This window comes from Ilyonectria robusta (genome assembly GCF_021365365.1).
Source record: "Ilyonectria robusta strain PMI_751 chromosome Unknown BGZ61scaffold_34, whole genome shotgun sequence".
NCBI classification, from domain to species: Eukaryota; Fungi; Ascomycota; class Sordariomycetes; order Hypocreales; family Nectriaceae; genus Ilyonectria; species Ilyonectria robusta.
Genome location: NW_025764468.1, coordinates 434,463 through 448,747, shown reverse-complemented (window position 1 = coordinate 448,747; position 14,285 = coordinate 434,463). Strand labels below are relative to the sequence as shown.

General features: G+C 51.8%; 7 protein-coding genes across 7 annotated transcripts; 5 read left to right on the top strand and 2 right to left on the bottom strand.

The window, feature by feature from the left end:
• Nucleotides 1–78: 78 nt before the first annotated feature.
• BGZ61DRAFT_463380 (protein phosphatase 2A regulatory B subunit) lies at nt 79–2,023 on the bottom strand. Its single transcript, XM_046247396.1, has 3 exons — nt 854–2,023; nt 506–804; nt 79–454 (listed from the first exon to the last, which is right to left on the bottom strand). Exons 1-3 carry the CDS (start codon nt 1,829–1,831, stop codon nt 259–261), a joined length of 1,473 nt encoding a protein of 490 aa, XP_046096616.1. The 5' UTR covers nt 1,832–2,023; the 3' UTR covers nt 79–258.
• Nucleotides 2,024–2,548: 525 nt separating this feature from the next.
• BGZ61DRAFT_368588 (mitochondrial phosphate carrier protein) lies at nt 2,549–4,168 on the top strand (the record flags this gene model as incomplete). The annotated part of the gene is made up of 4 exons (XM_046241903.1): nt 2,549–2,778; nt 2,819–3,064; nt 3,312–3,731; nt 3,805–4,168. The coding sequence occupies 4 exons, from the start codon at nt 2,549–2,551 to the stop codon at nt 4,166–4,168; spliced, it is 1,260 nt and encodes a 419-aa protein (XP_046096615.1).
• Nucleotides 4,169–4,410: 242 nt separating this feature from the next.
• BGZ61DRAFT_368260 (uncharacterized protein) lies at nt 4,411–4,614 on the bottom strand (the record flags this gene model as incomplete). Its single annotated transcript, XM_046241875.1, has 1 exon — nt 4,411–4,614. A coding segment is annotated over one exon (204 nt), but the record flags the coding sequence as incomplete, so codon positions are not given.
• A 3,257-nt stretch (nt 4,615–7,871) lies between these two features.
• Nucleotides 7,872–8,120, top strand: BGZ61DRAFT_368475 (uncharacterized protein; the record flags this gene model as incomplete). Its single annotated transcript, XM_046241895.1, has 1 exon — nt 7,872–8,120. One exon carries the CDS (start codon nt 7,872–7,874, stop codon nt 8,118–8,120), a length of 249 nt encoding a protein of 82 aa, XP_046096613.1.
• Nucleotides 8,121–8,989: 869 nt separating this feature from the next.
• On the top strand, nt 8,990–9,487 carry BGZ61DRAFT_368337 (uncharacterized protein; the record flags this gene model as incomplete). The annotated part of the gene is made up of 1 exon (XM_046241881.1): nt 8,990–9,487. One exon carries the CDS (start codon nt 8,990–8,992, stop codon nt 9,485–9,487), a length of 498 nt encoding a protein of 165 aa, XP_046096612.1.
• A 686-nt stretch (nt 9,488–10,173) lies between these two features.
• Nucleotides 10,174–11,274, top strand: BGZ61DRAFT_145756 (uncharacterized protein). Its single transcript, XM_046237317.1, has one exon. It carries the CDS (start codon nt 10,387–10,389, stop codon nt 11,047–11,049), a length of 663 nt encoding a protein of 220 aa, XP_046096611.1. The 5' UTR covers nt 10,174–10,386; the 3' UTR covers nt 11,050–11,274.
• Nucleotides 11,018–13,080, top strand: BGZ61DRAFT_499408 (14-3-3 domain-containing protein; the record flags this gene model as incomplete). The annotated part of the gene is made up of 5 exons (XM_046251401.1): nt 11,018–11,062; nt 11,444–11,799; nt 11,850–11,937; nt 12,005–12,247; nt 13,033–13,080. 5 exons carry the CDS (start codon nt 11,018–11,020, stop codon nt 13,078–13,080), a joined length of 780 nt encoding a protein of 259 aa, XP_046096610.1.
• Nucleotides 13,081–14,285: the final 1,205 nt, after the last annotated feature.

Sequence of the window (14,285 nt, the reverse complement as noted above, 5' to 3'; positions counted from 1 at the left end):
CTCCCCGTAGCTCAACTGGGGGAGCCGTCATTTCTCAAGGGACAAGACTTGAATTTCGCCGGGATTGAAGCACAAATGGTCGAGGTAAAGTAAGGATTATAGGTCAATGGCACTTCAATATACGAGTTTCCAGAACCAGACTATCAAGTAGCTAGAAAGCAGCGCTGAGATACATCGCCCAATACACTCAAAAGCCCAACAGCATCAAATTTGCGGCCGAAGCGATCTGAGATACTCCCAAATTTAGAATCAAGCTGGTCAAATTATCTCATCCAACAGTGCTCTTCGTTGATTAGCTTTTTCACCCAGAATTGCCCACTTGCGTTCCCTAATGGCTTCTCGCGTCGCCGCACTGTTTTGCTGTTCCGTGTAGTGGTGCGAACAGTCGTCAAAGGCTTGTGGGCTAATCTCCATAAATGAAGCCATGACATCATACGCCATGCCACGGATCGTCCTAATAAGTCCCGTGAGCAGTAAGCCTGCCAGCAACGGGAGTTTACTGTACCTGTTCCAATGGCCCTTGGAATTCTCGTAAAGGGACGCAAACATGATTGGAAGGATGATCTCCACATTGTCACTGACGAGGTTGCAGAAGCATTCGTTGTTCCAGAAGTACAGTGCACGTTCGGCGACTTGACAGTGTGGACTAGCAACAGATTTAGCAAGTTGACGAAAGAGAGGCTCCTGAACTTTGCCAAATTCGGCAGGATCTATGACCTCGAAGATGTCTTCGACTTCATTCAAGAACATGGCCTCTTTTGTGCCGTTGACCTTGGGCCAGTAGCCTAATAACCCGAGGATCACCTGTGCTAATCAGAATGCTATAACCAGAAGGGCATATGAATCATCTTACGTCTTCAGTGAGTGATGCATCCTTTTCCAGAAATTGAACGATGCGGTAAGCAAGCTGAGGATGGTACTTGCTTAGGATATTGGGCTTGTGGAGAGGGAGTAACACGCGAGTCAGTAAGGTCTTGTGTTCTTCCTTCAAGGGCAGAGCGAAGCCGTTGATGATGGACCCAAGAATTTCGAGTAGTTCGGCTATGCCGTTGAATCTTTGGGTTTCGTAGGTGAATTGGAAGAAGATGTTGTTGATAGACCGTCGGATGAGGGATCGTAGATTGAGGAACTTGCTGTAGATGCAGTGAAGCGTTGTCTTCAAAAAGTCTCGCTCATGGGGATCTTCGGAGTCAAAGAGTTCCAGAAGCTGAAGCACGAAGCTGTGGTCGATGAAGGCCTGGGCAATGTTTGTCTTGAAATCCTGGCTCTCGATGAAGCGCAGGAAGAACTCGTAAACAACCTGGATATGCGGCCAAGCAACCTCCAGAACTGGCTCGTCCTCCTCTGGATCGAATATCTCGCATTGGGGGTTCATTGAGGGCGGGATAGGTCGAAAGAGATTCCTGGCGAACATGTCGACCACTCTCGGGTACATGGACTTCATGATGACTTGCCTGTTGTGAGCAACATAGTCGAGCAGCTCATGGAGAACAAGTCCCTTGATCTCCTTGGATTTCACATCACTACTCGCGTCGTTAAAGTCGAAGATGACGTTGCACTGGTCGATCTTTTGCATAAACAGCTCCTGCCGTCGGTTCGGAGGCACTTCGTGGAAACTTGGAAGGTGCTCGAGCTCTCTGTGGATGGAAATATCGAAGCGAGAAGAGTGCTGTCGCTTCGGCGTTCGTAGCCCCTCAGGTATCGCATCCCGGTTGTCAATTGCCCGATGGATCAAGAGCGACCAAGGCATGTTACAGCCCAGCAGCAGACCAGGCGGTCTGGCCGGCATAAGCAAAGAATACGGAACAATGAGAAGCTGGAAGTGGATCATGGACAAGGGCGGCTGACAATGACGAGCAGCTGCCTTTTGCAGCCTCTCAAGGGTTGACCTTGCCACAGTCACAAATCAAAGCCACGATGGGATAAATGTGAACAGGCAAAGCAGTCCTGGACCGGATGATGAGTGAGAAGGGACGGGCCATGGCGGCGTGCGGCAGTCGGCCTGGGCGGCAAGGGATGGATCCTTGATGGAAGACAGTAAGAATGGGAATTCTGCAAGGTATGTAGCGCAAGCGCAAGGGTGGAACGCTCGGACGTACTCATTTTCCCGCACCGCCTGACGGCGTTCCCTGATCCGTCAGTTGTTCCCTGCGGATCGTTGCCTGTTCTGTCCTTGGGAAGTGGAGAATCAGCGAACCCGAAAACCCCCGAACCAAGATCACTTCCTCAGAGTCTACTCCGTACGCCTTGACGGGAAGCCTTCCGTACCGCCCAAGGGTGGACACCGCCAAATCGACCAGCCCGACCTTTCGAATCTTTTCTGTATTTCCTGCCATATGTCACTCTCTCATGCTTCATTTTCCTGTATCTTCTTACCCTCTAACATTTCCTTTCCCTTCGATCCGCCCGTTGTAGAGAGCCTCCCAGCGGGCCTAAGAACGCGACACAAGGAAATCCGAGTTACGACCTACGATCCGAGCCGCTCTTCCACCAACCAGTCAGCCATTCAACGGCTCCATTGACCTCTTTCCATACGTCGCGAACCATAATGATAGTCACGCGGGCTATTTCTTTGACCAACTTCCTGGTAGCCAGTTCCGCGCTGGGTTTCCAGGTTTTCGTCTTATACCCTTGGCACAAAGAGCTAGACGCGGGATTCGAGGACCTGAAGAAGGAGCACTTGAAGGTTCTGGATGCGGTTGGAAACAGTCTGAGCAAGCAACAGCGAAAGACCTTGACCAACAAATTGAATGAGCTGAAAAGTCAAAGCCCGAGAAGGTGGTGGCTCTAAATACCCTTGTAAAAGATGATAATCGAGCTTTACTCGTCGTCCCGTCCACTTGCTCACTGTCTTCGGTAGCACCCACTTCATCACCACACATGCCCCGGGTCCTGGAGAAGCAATCAGGGCCGCTAGAGACAAAATCATGCCGGCCAAGGACAAGCCGTCTATGGGCATCGCTACAACCGAAAAGATCGTGGATATCTCTCTGTACGCAAAATACGCTCTGGCCGGTGCCTTCTGTTGTCCTTTCACTCATGCCGTCCTAACTCCTGTCGATGTGTAAGCAAGTTACCCACCTCCCCACCCCCCTTTTTTTTTCCATAAAAATCCCACATTCTCTCCCACAGCGCAAATCATCCTAACAGGCTGTTGCTGCAACCCCATGCTTGGATTCCCTTCTCTCAAATCATGAGGTTGGCCAGTCTGCCTATCTACCTCAAACTCTCGTGGACAACACTAGCCGCATATAACCGCCTTACCGTCATCCACCCTACGATAGCACAGCAGAAATATTCCCTGTGCAAAGCGTGAAAACGCGAATCCAGCTTGATCCGACTACATACAGCAGGAGTCTCTGGGGAAGTGCACGGCAGATTGCTTCACTCGAAGGGCCGGGGGCTTTCCTGACAGGACTGGGACCGACCGTCGCAGGCTATTGCCTCCAGGGTGCCTTCAAGTTTGGCGGGTACGAGTTCTTCAAAGCTCACGTTGTCGACTACCTCGGATATTCGACCGCTGTCAATAACCGCAATGCCGTATACCTTACGTCGGCCGCGGCGGCCGAGTTCTTCGGCGACATTGCACTCTGCCCTTTCGAATCTGTCCGAATCCGGCTTGTGTCCCAGCCTACCTACGCCAACGACTTCGTGAGCGCGCTCGCCAAGATGGCCAGAGAAGAGGGTCTCAGTGGCCTATACTCCGGCCTGAGCCCTGTCCTCCTCAAACAGTGCGTACGCCCCGACAGCCCGTCACGCCGCTGTGCTCGATTTATTGGGGTGCTAACCTAATCGCCATCGCAGGATTCCTTACACTATGGCGACATTTTTGGTCTACGAGAAGTCTATCCAGACAGCATATACTGTCATAGAAAAGGCGGAGCTCTCTCCGGTGGGCGTCACCGGGATCAATCTTGGCACTGGGCTCGTCGCTGGTCTGGCCGCCGCGGTCGTCTCTCAGCCGGCAGACACGATCCTCAGTAAGGTCAACAAGGAGAAAGGGCAGCGAGGCGAAGGTACAGCACGCCGCTTAGCCCGCATCGCGACCGGACTTGGACTGCGTGGTGCCTTCACTGGCATGCGAGCTCGTTTGGTCATGGTTGGTGGTATGACGGCAGTTCAGTTCGGCATTTATGGGGACACAAAGAAGGTGTGTTTGGACCTTTGACGCGTGGTTTCAATATACGTCTTCGCTTCATGAGCTCCGGCTAACTAAATCCCCTGCTTTTCGGGGCAACCGATGGAGTGGAGTTAAAATAGAACCATCTCGGAGGAATATTTTAGAGTGGAATTGTGTGTGGGTCGTTTTCTAGATGGTTAATAGCAGAAACTTCCGTGCGGTAAGGAGCGGATGGCGTAATAGAGTGAAGAAAGGTACAGACCAGGTGGGGGATTCAGTCCGTCGAATGGTCAGCCAACGTCTTCCATTCCGTTAACATTGTACTTTGCTCCGCCGTTTCTAAGCGCAGGTAAGGGCAAAGGATAGACTGACTTGCAAAATGGGTAGGTCTGCTTGCCTTCCAGAAACCATCTGTTGATGCAGCTTGCATGGAACACGTGCCTGCACGGTAAGAAACGAACATCGTCTTTGTCGAGTAACTGCTCCAAACAGACCCCACTTGCAGGCGCGAGGTCTCTCAGGGCCAAAGCCAATAAAGCCGTATCACTGAAACTTGGCTTACCAGACAAGAAAGGAGGACGACAAGCTTTCTGCTTCCCGAATCTCAGCTTTCAGCTGCCCCAGGACCTGGACAGGAGCAGCTTCGAGGTTTTAGAGAGCACAAGGATAGGATGAATGGCTAAGACACTGGTTATGTCCTATCAGCACTTGAGGAAGGGGACACAAACAGCCACAGGATTGCCAGGCAGAAGGCAAGCACAACACTGAGCAAAAGGACTATGGGAAGCCAGGGGGGCGTTGGAGACACAGCAGGGGCATCTCTACTTGCTAGAATCTAGGTCGACAGGACTTTCCGCTTCATCTTGGAAGTTCTACTGCAGGAGGGGACTGGGGAGCGACTACCACGATTTTGGTTGATGTTTTTGGCTAGTATGCTGGAGTGAATGACGGACACCGCCTGCAAGACCCCACCCTTCCTTTCATTCCTCCCTTGCTTATCACAACTCTTTGATCTACACTACATATGATCGGATCGCGATTCCAGTACTCCCCCGGTAAGGATGTCATCTGAGGCAAGTTTACTCATAGAGCCGTGTTGTCACTGTTTCTAGACCCGCAGCCACATCCTTGCCACTGTTGCCCAGCATATTTGGATCTCTCGTCATTCGATGTTTGGCTGTTTGGCTAACTATATCGCTCCGCTCAGCGCGAGAAGTTCGTCTTCCAGTGCAATGTCGACGCATCTGAAGAACTGCAGAACTGATTTCAGGACTACAGCCATACCTTTCTTGCTCGCCAGAGGCGAGCAAGCTGGGCGTTACGAAAGAAGTCGCGAGTGCCGGCGGTGCGCTCAGTTTCGAGGAGCAGACCCTCCTCAGCACTGCGTATAGGAACGTCGTTGGCATCCGAGGTGCCGGCATGCGGATGATCTCTTCAATCGAGGAGATGGAACCAAGTTGCGAGCCATGCGACTTGCATCCAGGAATACCGCCACAAGATCCTCTAGGAACTCCAGAAGATCTGCGAAGACGTTCTAGAGGTGCTGGATGAGAGACTGATCCCCAATGCCACAGGCGTGTCCGGGGTGTTCTACTACAAGATGTAACTTTTCTCTGCCTGGCTTTTAACCCCTAATTGACTGTCGGTGTTTTAGGAAGGGTGACTACAACCGTTATCTGGCGGAATTTGGGTCAGGCGATATGCGCTATACCGCTACAACTTCAGCCCAAGAGGCCTACAAGGTAACCTCCAATTGCCTTGATTTGATTTACTCGGTGCTGTCTGAGATGCTAAATTCCTCTTCAGACCGCTTCCGAAGTTGCCGAGGTGGTGCTCGACGCCACGGCCCCCTTTGCGGCTAGGCCTGGCTCTGAACTTCTCAGTCTTCTACTACGAAATACAGAACTTGCCTGATCACGCTTGAAGCCATCGATGATGGCGTTGCCAAGCTCTGCTCCCTGTCGGAAGCATCTTTTCGCGACTCCACACTCGTCATGCAGCTCCTCCATGACAATCTGGCTAGATGGACGTCTTCGGACACTGACGAGCTTGATGCTCAGCCTCCGGCGCTAAGGAAGGCGAAGGAGGCCTAAGGTAAGGTGCACAAATACAACCACCTCAATTGGATAGGAACTCTCTTGAATGAAGGGTCATGCTCAGGGTAGCGCAGTCAGGTGGGACTGGGCAAGCTAAGCTTGGGGGCAACCTTCTGTGAAGCGAGAGACTTCCGAAATGGTGGTGTGTGCCTCAGGTCATCTAACTGACCCTCAAGAGTGCTCTCGCATACGTAGTATTACAACGGGGAGCTTGGTGTGATATCATGCCACATCATTGGTTCACGCCAACAGCTGGAAAGATAGGACTCAATGCAAAGAGTCATACCGGCAGAAGCGAACGAACCAGTCAGAACGTCCTTGTGCAGCGTTGTGACGAGCATGACCTTCTCTGAAGGCCGAGACCCTTCCTGGGCACATCTGAGACATATGATCCTAGCCTATTCGAGGTAGTGCTTACTGCGCTAATGGGGTGTGGGTGGGGGAATGCCGAGATATAGCCTTACAAATCCCCGAGTTTCGGAGTTTGTGCGGGATTAGCGCAGACCAGCACGCCATAATGACGTAAGAGGTCTGATTGGGGATCTAGGCCACCATGACGCCGAGCCAGAAATTTTTTTGGGGGGCTTGTGGCGGCGAGACAAAGCGAAGCGCGAGAGTTTTTGAGAGTGTGCCAGATCAGGGGGTCTATTCCTAATCTGTACCCATTGGCTCATGAGGGACCAAGGTCCCAGGCGAGCCAACCTAGCAAGCGAGGTTGGCCACATAAATGCGGGACTGCCACAAAAACCTGGGACACCATCAAGATTGGCGGGAAAATAAGACGAAAGGTGTTAGTGCGAAGGTATCCCGCGTGGTTCAAAAATTCGAAACTGAAATTCTTCTCGGCCTTTCTTCGGTTAACGTTCTTCCCACAAATTACTTGGCATTTTGATATTGTCCCGCATTTTTGCATTTATGTGGCCAACCTAGCTTGCTAGGTTGGATCGCCTCGCGCAGAGCCAACGGGTATCCAATTTTGAAGCGGCTTCTTCTTCTGGTAGTGCTACAAGACTTGTGTCCATCCCGGCGTCGTCTCCACCTATCAAATATATCGTGGCCGTTCGATATTCGGGCACGGAACTTTACGTTTCCAGATCCTTCTCCGGAGCTCCAGGGCGAAAACCATGCCTTTCATGACGTAAGAATGGGCTGATTTGCCTTGGATAGTATACCTGAGCGCCAATTCACAGCCAAAAATGGCATGTAATGTCGAGACAAAGCCAAAGCGAAGTGGTACGGGTGTGCAGCTTCTGTCTTGGGCAGCCAAGTGCATGGTGTGTCTTCTCGCGTAGCTCCGTGTCGATCACCACTCCTAAAATTTTGGCGCTTCCCTTGACCTCTTTCCCTTCGATCATGAACGGCGTGTTGCCGGTACGCGCAGCGGTCCGCGTGATGTGTTATGATGACCGTGTTCTCCTCTCCCAGTCCAATGCTCCGTCTATGATTGACGGGATGCTTACTTGGTTCGCCTCCGTTGTTGGCCCTGTCACCCAGGCAGAGGAGTGGTCGACGAATGCGATCCAGCCGCCTCTTGCGTTGATCCCTCCGCACAGCTTTGCCCGGACTGAGGGACGCCTGGATATGCAACCCCGCACCGCTCTCTTGTTCAGCTGCATCCTGCCTTTCACTCATACATCTCAATACCGTCCTGGGCTATGACTGCAAATAACTCTATCAAGATTCAACTTCTGTGTGTCCCTGATTGCCCGTTAGTGGCCAAGGTTCGCAGGACACTCGAGCGTTGTTTGGCAGAAACAAACATAGATGCAGAGGTCGAGGTATTGGTCGGAGAGTATGCTTCTCCCACCCTCCTCATTGACGGCGTCGACGTCAATGGTCAACCACCGGCACCAGAAGGACAAACTGCATGCAGGCTGGACAACCGCCTTGATCCTGGTAGTTAGGTATGCGTGAGTCTCTATGCATTTGTCTAGGTCCTGCGGAACCTCTACTGGAAGCAGCAGTGATAAACCCTTAAGATATTCACAAGATAAAGCGACTCCGTATAGCAAATGCGAGGCCAGCACCGTAAAGGCGACTGATACATAGGGGAATGGATGCGCCGCCTGACTAAGCACCTAAAAATGCGCTCCCTCATTGGCGCGTGCGAAACGTGCTCTGCAACCAAGCACCTTCTACTACATGATATGGGTGATAGCTACGGGCCACGGATTGATGACTTGAAGAGGCGGAAGAGTTGTAGCAACGACAGAGCGAGTCATTCATCTGGTGTGATTCAATGATGGTCGTTGTTGCATCATCGATTATGAGCCTAAAGTTTAGGAAAATGTTGGATACGCAATTTGCTATATGCAATAGTATGAGTAATTGATCAAATGATCTTTTTTTTTTTTGAGAAGGTTGTTCCCTTTTTTCTTAAGGGTTCAGGGCAATTTATGCCTTTTCTGAGCTATGTGGAATCAACTAGAAGCTGCTTGCTAAGCCAGTGGCAATAGGTGGCAACTTTCATCTTTGATGGCGATATTTATGCCGCCACCCGAGGTCACAATCCAACAGAAAACACCATTTTTGTTTCTGCGACCAATGCATCAACCAAAGGCTGAGAGCTGACGTCATTCTGACGCCAATATTCACCAGGCATGACGGCGTTGCCAAGCGAAGATGAGGCCCTCATCGTTCTCGAATCTGGACGCAAGGCGAGCTCAGGTCACGCCACCACCTAAAATAATGCAACTCTCTCCCTATGCTCTCTTACACGCAAAACCTCAATCCTACACGGGTGCAACTAAACTGAAGCATCACATCCAACAAGATGACCTCGTCAAGAGCACACAATTACAGCTTTTCCCTGCAGAAGTATATGCTCCTGCAGGAACAGCACGAGGAGCTCTGCAACTACCTCGATCAGAACCGCCCTCGCCTGTCCTCGATGGGCAGTGGCTCCCCGTATTCTTCTCCCGCGACATCGCCGACTCAATCTTCCTCATCCTTGCCGCCGAAACAGCATCCTCGCCGCAGCGAGCGTAGACATTCCCAGGCACATGCCCGCTACAGCAGCTGGGACGATGTCCACTGGGGCTCCGATCGCCTCGACACCATCCCTGACGAGACGATGTATGAGAACTCGGCCGAGGAGCAGCGCCTCTTCAACGTCAACGAGAGCATCAAGCGCGAGCTGACCGAGCTCCTCAACTGCGAGACCGTCCGCAGTAACGCGGCGTTTCGCATGTGGGTGCAGGCACGGCTGATGGAGACGGAGAAGGAGCTGCGGTCAGGACGCCGAAGACGAAACTCGGCGAGCGTGGACTGATTGATACCACGCATCATTACCTAGCGTTACTACTCTTCTTAATGCTAATTCTCGTATGGACTTATGGCGTTTGGTAAGTGGCCTGTGGAGGGCCCTCGTGTTGGGAGTTAGGGAAAAGGCGTCATGAGCATTCATCAAGGACATCGAATCGGACATCGCCTGGCATTTGCATTCTTGCATGCATTCTTGACTCACTGTAGCCGGCTTGGGTTTAGCGTGGAAAATGTAGTGGCCCTCATTTTCTTGAGAGAGGAGCTAGACAACGAGGTCCTCGCAGGCTGGAGTGACCCACTTGCCCAACGACCCGCGACTCCCCACTGGACCGGCGATACCAATTTCTTCCATTTGATGATTAGCAGCCGACTTGAGCTGGCTGGCGTCATTAACATGGCGGCGCCAACGTCGCTTCACAAGTCTTGGCCTCTCTCACATTCCTTCAACCTGGTCGAGACTCTCATTGAGATGGTTTCCCATGGTTGCTACCTCTGTGTGGACTTGGTCGAGTCTGCCCCTGTAATGCTGTCATATCTGCCTGTGCTTGGCCGAGTCTGTTGTCAAGATGATATCGCGAATCCAACATGTCTGTTACGACTCTGTTACTGTAAATAGCTTAGCGTCTCGGACCTGTGGAGTTTGTTTCCTCCGGGCGGAATAAATTTCATTCATTCATGGGCTTCCTTAAGGTGGGCGGTTCTTGCACATTTGAATTAGCTTCCCCAGCACCAGCCTGTAACCCCGCTAAACCAGTGAACGAACATTCAACCATTGGCGTTGTCGAGTCACGGGATGCGATCGACGCTCCCGGAATCACATCACAAACACTTGAGAACATTTGAATGATGCGACTAACCTCGAATTCCTGATTGTCTGACATCAATTATCAATTCCGGAGTGGAAAGATGCGTGTCGGGAATTCTCTCCCTCAACGTACAGCGCTTCACCCAACAAGAGGAGCTGATAACATACGCGAGACTATCTGTTTGCCCAGCTCCGACGATGAAGTGATCTATCTGGGCACGGTTACAAGGCAGGCACAACCAGAGACAGCTGCCCATTTCACCACACCAGAGATCCCAAGCATGAGAGCAGACACATCTGCTCGCCGGGCCCCCCGTTCCTACGATGTCCGAAGACACCGAAACGCGCCCCGTTACCCCACGGCTGACTGGCCAATACGCCGTGCTCCTTCTCGAGCGAACCCTATACCGACAACTCGCCGCTTAGGCAGACCCCATCGTCGCAGAGACAGGTCGACTCGAAGAGAGACGGCGATTCCCTCACATATTATAGACAAATTGGTCAAGCTAGGCTGGCGACGAAACTGTACTAGACAGGAGCCACGACCTGTAGTGTATGGTTCCTTTAGCGGATCGGGCCGTTTCTATCGCCAAGTACGCTATTCACGGGACTGTACGGAACGCGCAGGGTTCGCGCCGGTTTCCCACGACGACGTGGAGTACGACTCTCGATTTCAGGGAATGAACAGTCAGCAAGTTCGAGCCGCAGTGTACAGTTACTTAGAGAGACGATATGGCCCTTCACTGGATGCTGGAGAAATATAAGTTCGAATGTTCGGTAAGACACAGACCATGCTGGAGGACTCCAAACAATTACGGGTTCATAGGCACAAGCGTAGGAAAACGTGACGGCAGGCTGCCATATGGAGGAGGTGGCTGCGGCTGTTAAAGCCGGGTGATTGGTACCATCGAGCATAACATCGCTGATGCCGCTTTGGCTAGGTCAGGATGACGCCCCAGGCAAGTTCCTTCTCATAGAGCCCCACCATTCACCATTTGCAGACTCTTACAGCTACATCCTTTCCACAAGCACCCACCTGTTTGGGCCACTTTTCAATCAATATCAGCTGGTTTGGCTGACACTATCGCTCCACTTAGCGCGAGAATTTCGTCTACAAACCCAATGTCGGCGATGCCAGAATCGCAGAACTGATTTCAGGGCTACAGCCAGTCCTTTCTTGCTCGCCTCTGCGAGCAGGCTGGGCGCTACGATGATATGGTCACCCATGTGAATGAAGTTGCGAGCGCTGGTGGTGAGCTCAGTTTCGAGGAGCAGAACCTCCTCAGTACTGCATATAGGAACGTGGTCGGCACCCGCCGTGCCAGCTTGCGGATCATCTCCTCGATCGAGGAAGTGGATTCAAGGAGCGCGAAGGATGCAACTACCATCCGGGAATACCGCCACAAGATTCTAAATGAACTCGAGAAGTTCTGCGAGGACCTTTTAGAGGCGCTAGATGAGAGACTAATCCCCATTGCCACTGCAGGCATGTCCAAGGTATTCTACTACAAGATGTATGCTTATTTTAACCGCGTTAGCCACGGATTGACTTACTTTACTTTAGGAAGGGTGACTACAGTCGTGATCTGGCGGAATTTGGGTCGGGCGAGAAGCGCAGTACTGCTATTACTTCTGCCAAGGAGGCCTACAACGTAGGTTTCAAGTCCATTGATACGATTTAATCAGCGCTGTCGGAGATGCTTATATACCCGTCTCTAGACTGCTACCCATGTTGCCCAGATCGAGCTCGCCGCCACCCACCCTTTGCGCCTAGACGTGGCTCTGAACTTCTGTGTCTTCTACTACGAAATCCAGAACTCGCTGGATCGCGCATGCCACCATGCCGAGCAGGCCATCGATGATGCCATTGCCGAGCTCGGCTCCCTGTCCGAAGAATCTTTTCACCACTCCACACTCGTCATGCAGCAACTCTGTGACAACCTGACTACTTGGAGATCTTCGGTCATTGACGAGCTGGAAACTCACCATACGGCCCCGGAAAAGACGGAGGAAGCCTAAGGAAAGGTCCCTAAGTCCTAAACAACCACGATACTTTCGATTTATGGAGAAGAAATAGGAAACCAGGGCTGGAGAGATGTGGATCCTTCGTGGGAGCTTGTTGTGATATCATTAAATCGATGTGTTCATTGAATCATGCCGGTGATGAGGCTTCAATACGCGGGTGGTAGTCCTTTTGGTTAAGGCCTGACATCAGTCCCTTCTCTAATAAGAGGACCTATGCCTAGTCTTGATTCCCATGTTTTTGCTTGTTAGTGCTGTTCGCTATGCCAAGCTCGAAATGAGATACGAGTAGACGCCGCCATAGAAGGTAGTGATTGAGGTTTGCTGAAGCCAGGTCGGCATCATAGCTCAGTCGGTTGACCCAGCTTCTCACGACGGTACCCTGGACCACGGCGGAACAGATTCGGCCCTCTGACGGGGCGTCCGTTTCCGGACTCCTGAGAGCATGGAAAATCCTCAGAGGCCAAGAAAGGCCTGGCTGCGTGTTCCTCGTTGCGCAGTCACAATAGTGTGCTGGATAAGACCGCCCTCCTTCGACGGTGACTTGTGTGTCGGGGCTGGCCAGACCACAAAATCTGCCTTCTATGAATGACACCGTTGTTCTCGATAATCCACCAAAACGACAGGTGGGCCAAACTTCCAACTTTCTCCAACGGTCGGAACACCTTACGAGCTTGCTCACGTCTCCTTCCTCAAAAGAGCGAGCGGCACTTCGTCATGGCAAGGAGCAGAGAAGGGTTGCCCAAGAGTCAGCGTCCCACCCAGTGACATGAGCGGCCCGCTCCGTGGCAAAGGTCAAGCGAAAACAACGGGCGGGAGGAGAGCGGGACATGTCTCCTTGTCTCAGAGGAACCGTCACTCAGCGGGATCGTTTCGGACTCGGTCTCTAGCGTTGACGTTGGTGCATGTTCGGCTGGTACGGCTGAAGGATTCTATTCTTGTGCGCCTCAGAAGCTTCCGATCGACGAGGCGGTGGTCTAGCAGTAACAAGAGGAAGGTACGGACCAGTCAGAGGATTCAGTCAGTCGAACGATTAGCCGACGTCTTCCATTCTGTTAACATCTATATTTCGCTGCAGCCGTTTCTAAGGCACCCGATTGCAAACGGTAGACTTACTTGCAACATGGGCAGGTGAACTGCCCTTGTAGAAACCATCTATTGATGCAGCTTGCATGGAACACGTGTCTGCATGGTAAGCAACGAACATTATCTTCATCGAGTAGTATCTCCAAGCGGGCCACACTCGAAGGCGCAAGATCGTCAGCAGGGTTTCAGCAAAGTTGTATCATTGAAAATTGGCTTACCAAACAATAAATGAGCTTGCTACTCCCTGAATCTCAGCTTTCAGCTGCCCAAGTGCCTGGACTGGGGCGGATTCATTTAGGAGTCGGAGACCTTGTAGACCGCGAGGATAAGATGAATGGCTATCGCCTCTTGAGTGCAGGGGACGCTTACAGCCACAGAATGGCCAGAAAAAAAGCGAGCACAAGGGCGATCAAAAGGCCGATGGGGAGCCATGGTGTTGGTGGGTGGCAATAAGTGTTAGCCCCCTGTCAGGTACTGTTATCATGCCGCTTTTGTATAACCCTAACCCTAGTAACCAGCTCCCCTAAATTTCAGCGCATGACCACTGGGAATTTCGAGCAGCTAGTGGGTGGATTAGTGGCTATGCACTATAATATAGCGCTAGCATCAATCTCATAGTGGGTCGGCTCTTCTGAAAGGCAACTCTAAAGCAGCGATGGAAAACTACCTACTTGAGTCTAGCACTTCGTTCAACACCTGACAAGGGGGCGAACACTTATTGCCACCCACTGTACGGAGTACCTCAGCAAGCTCCGACCATTTGTGGGTCTGTGGAACGGGCTATACCTAACTGGTCAGTCACATACAAGAACGTGACTTGTGGAACTAATCCTAATATGGCTAGATTCATCTTAGAAACCGCTTGGGTAAGCCGCAAATCAAGCATGTGGAA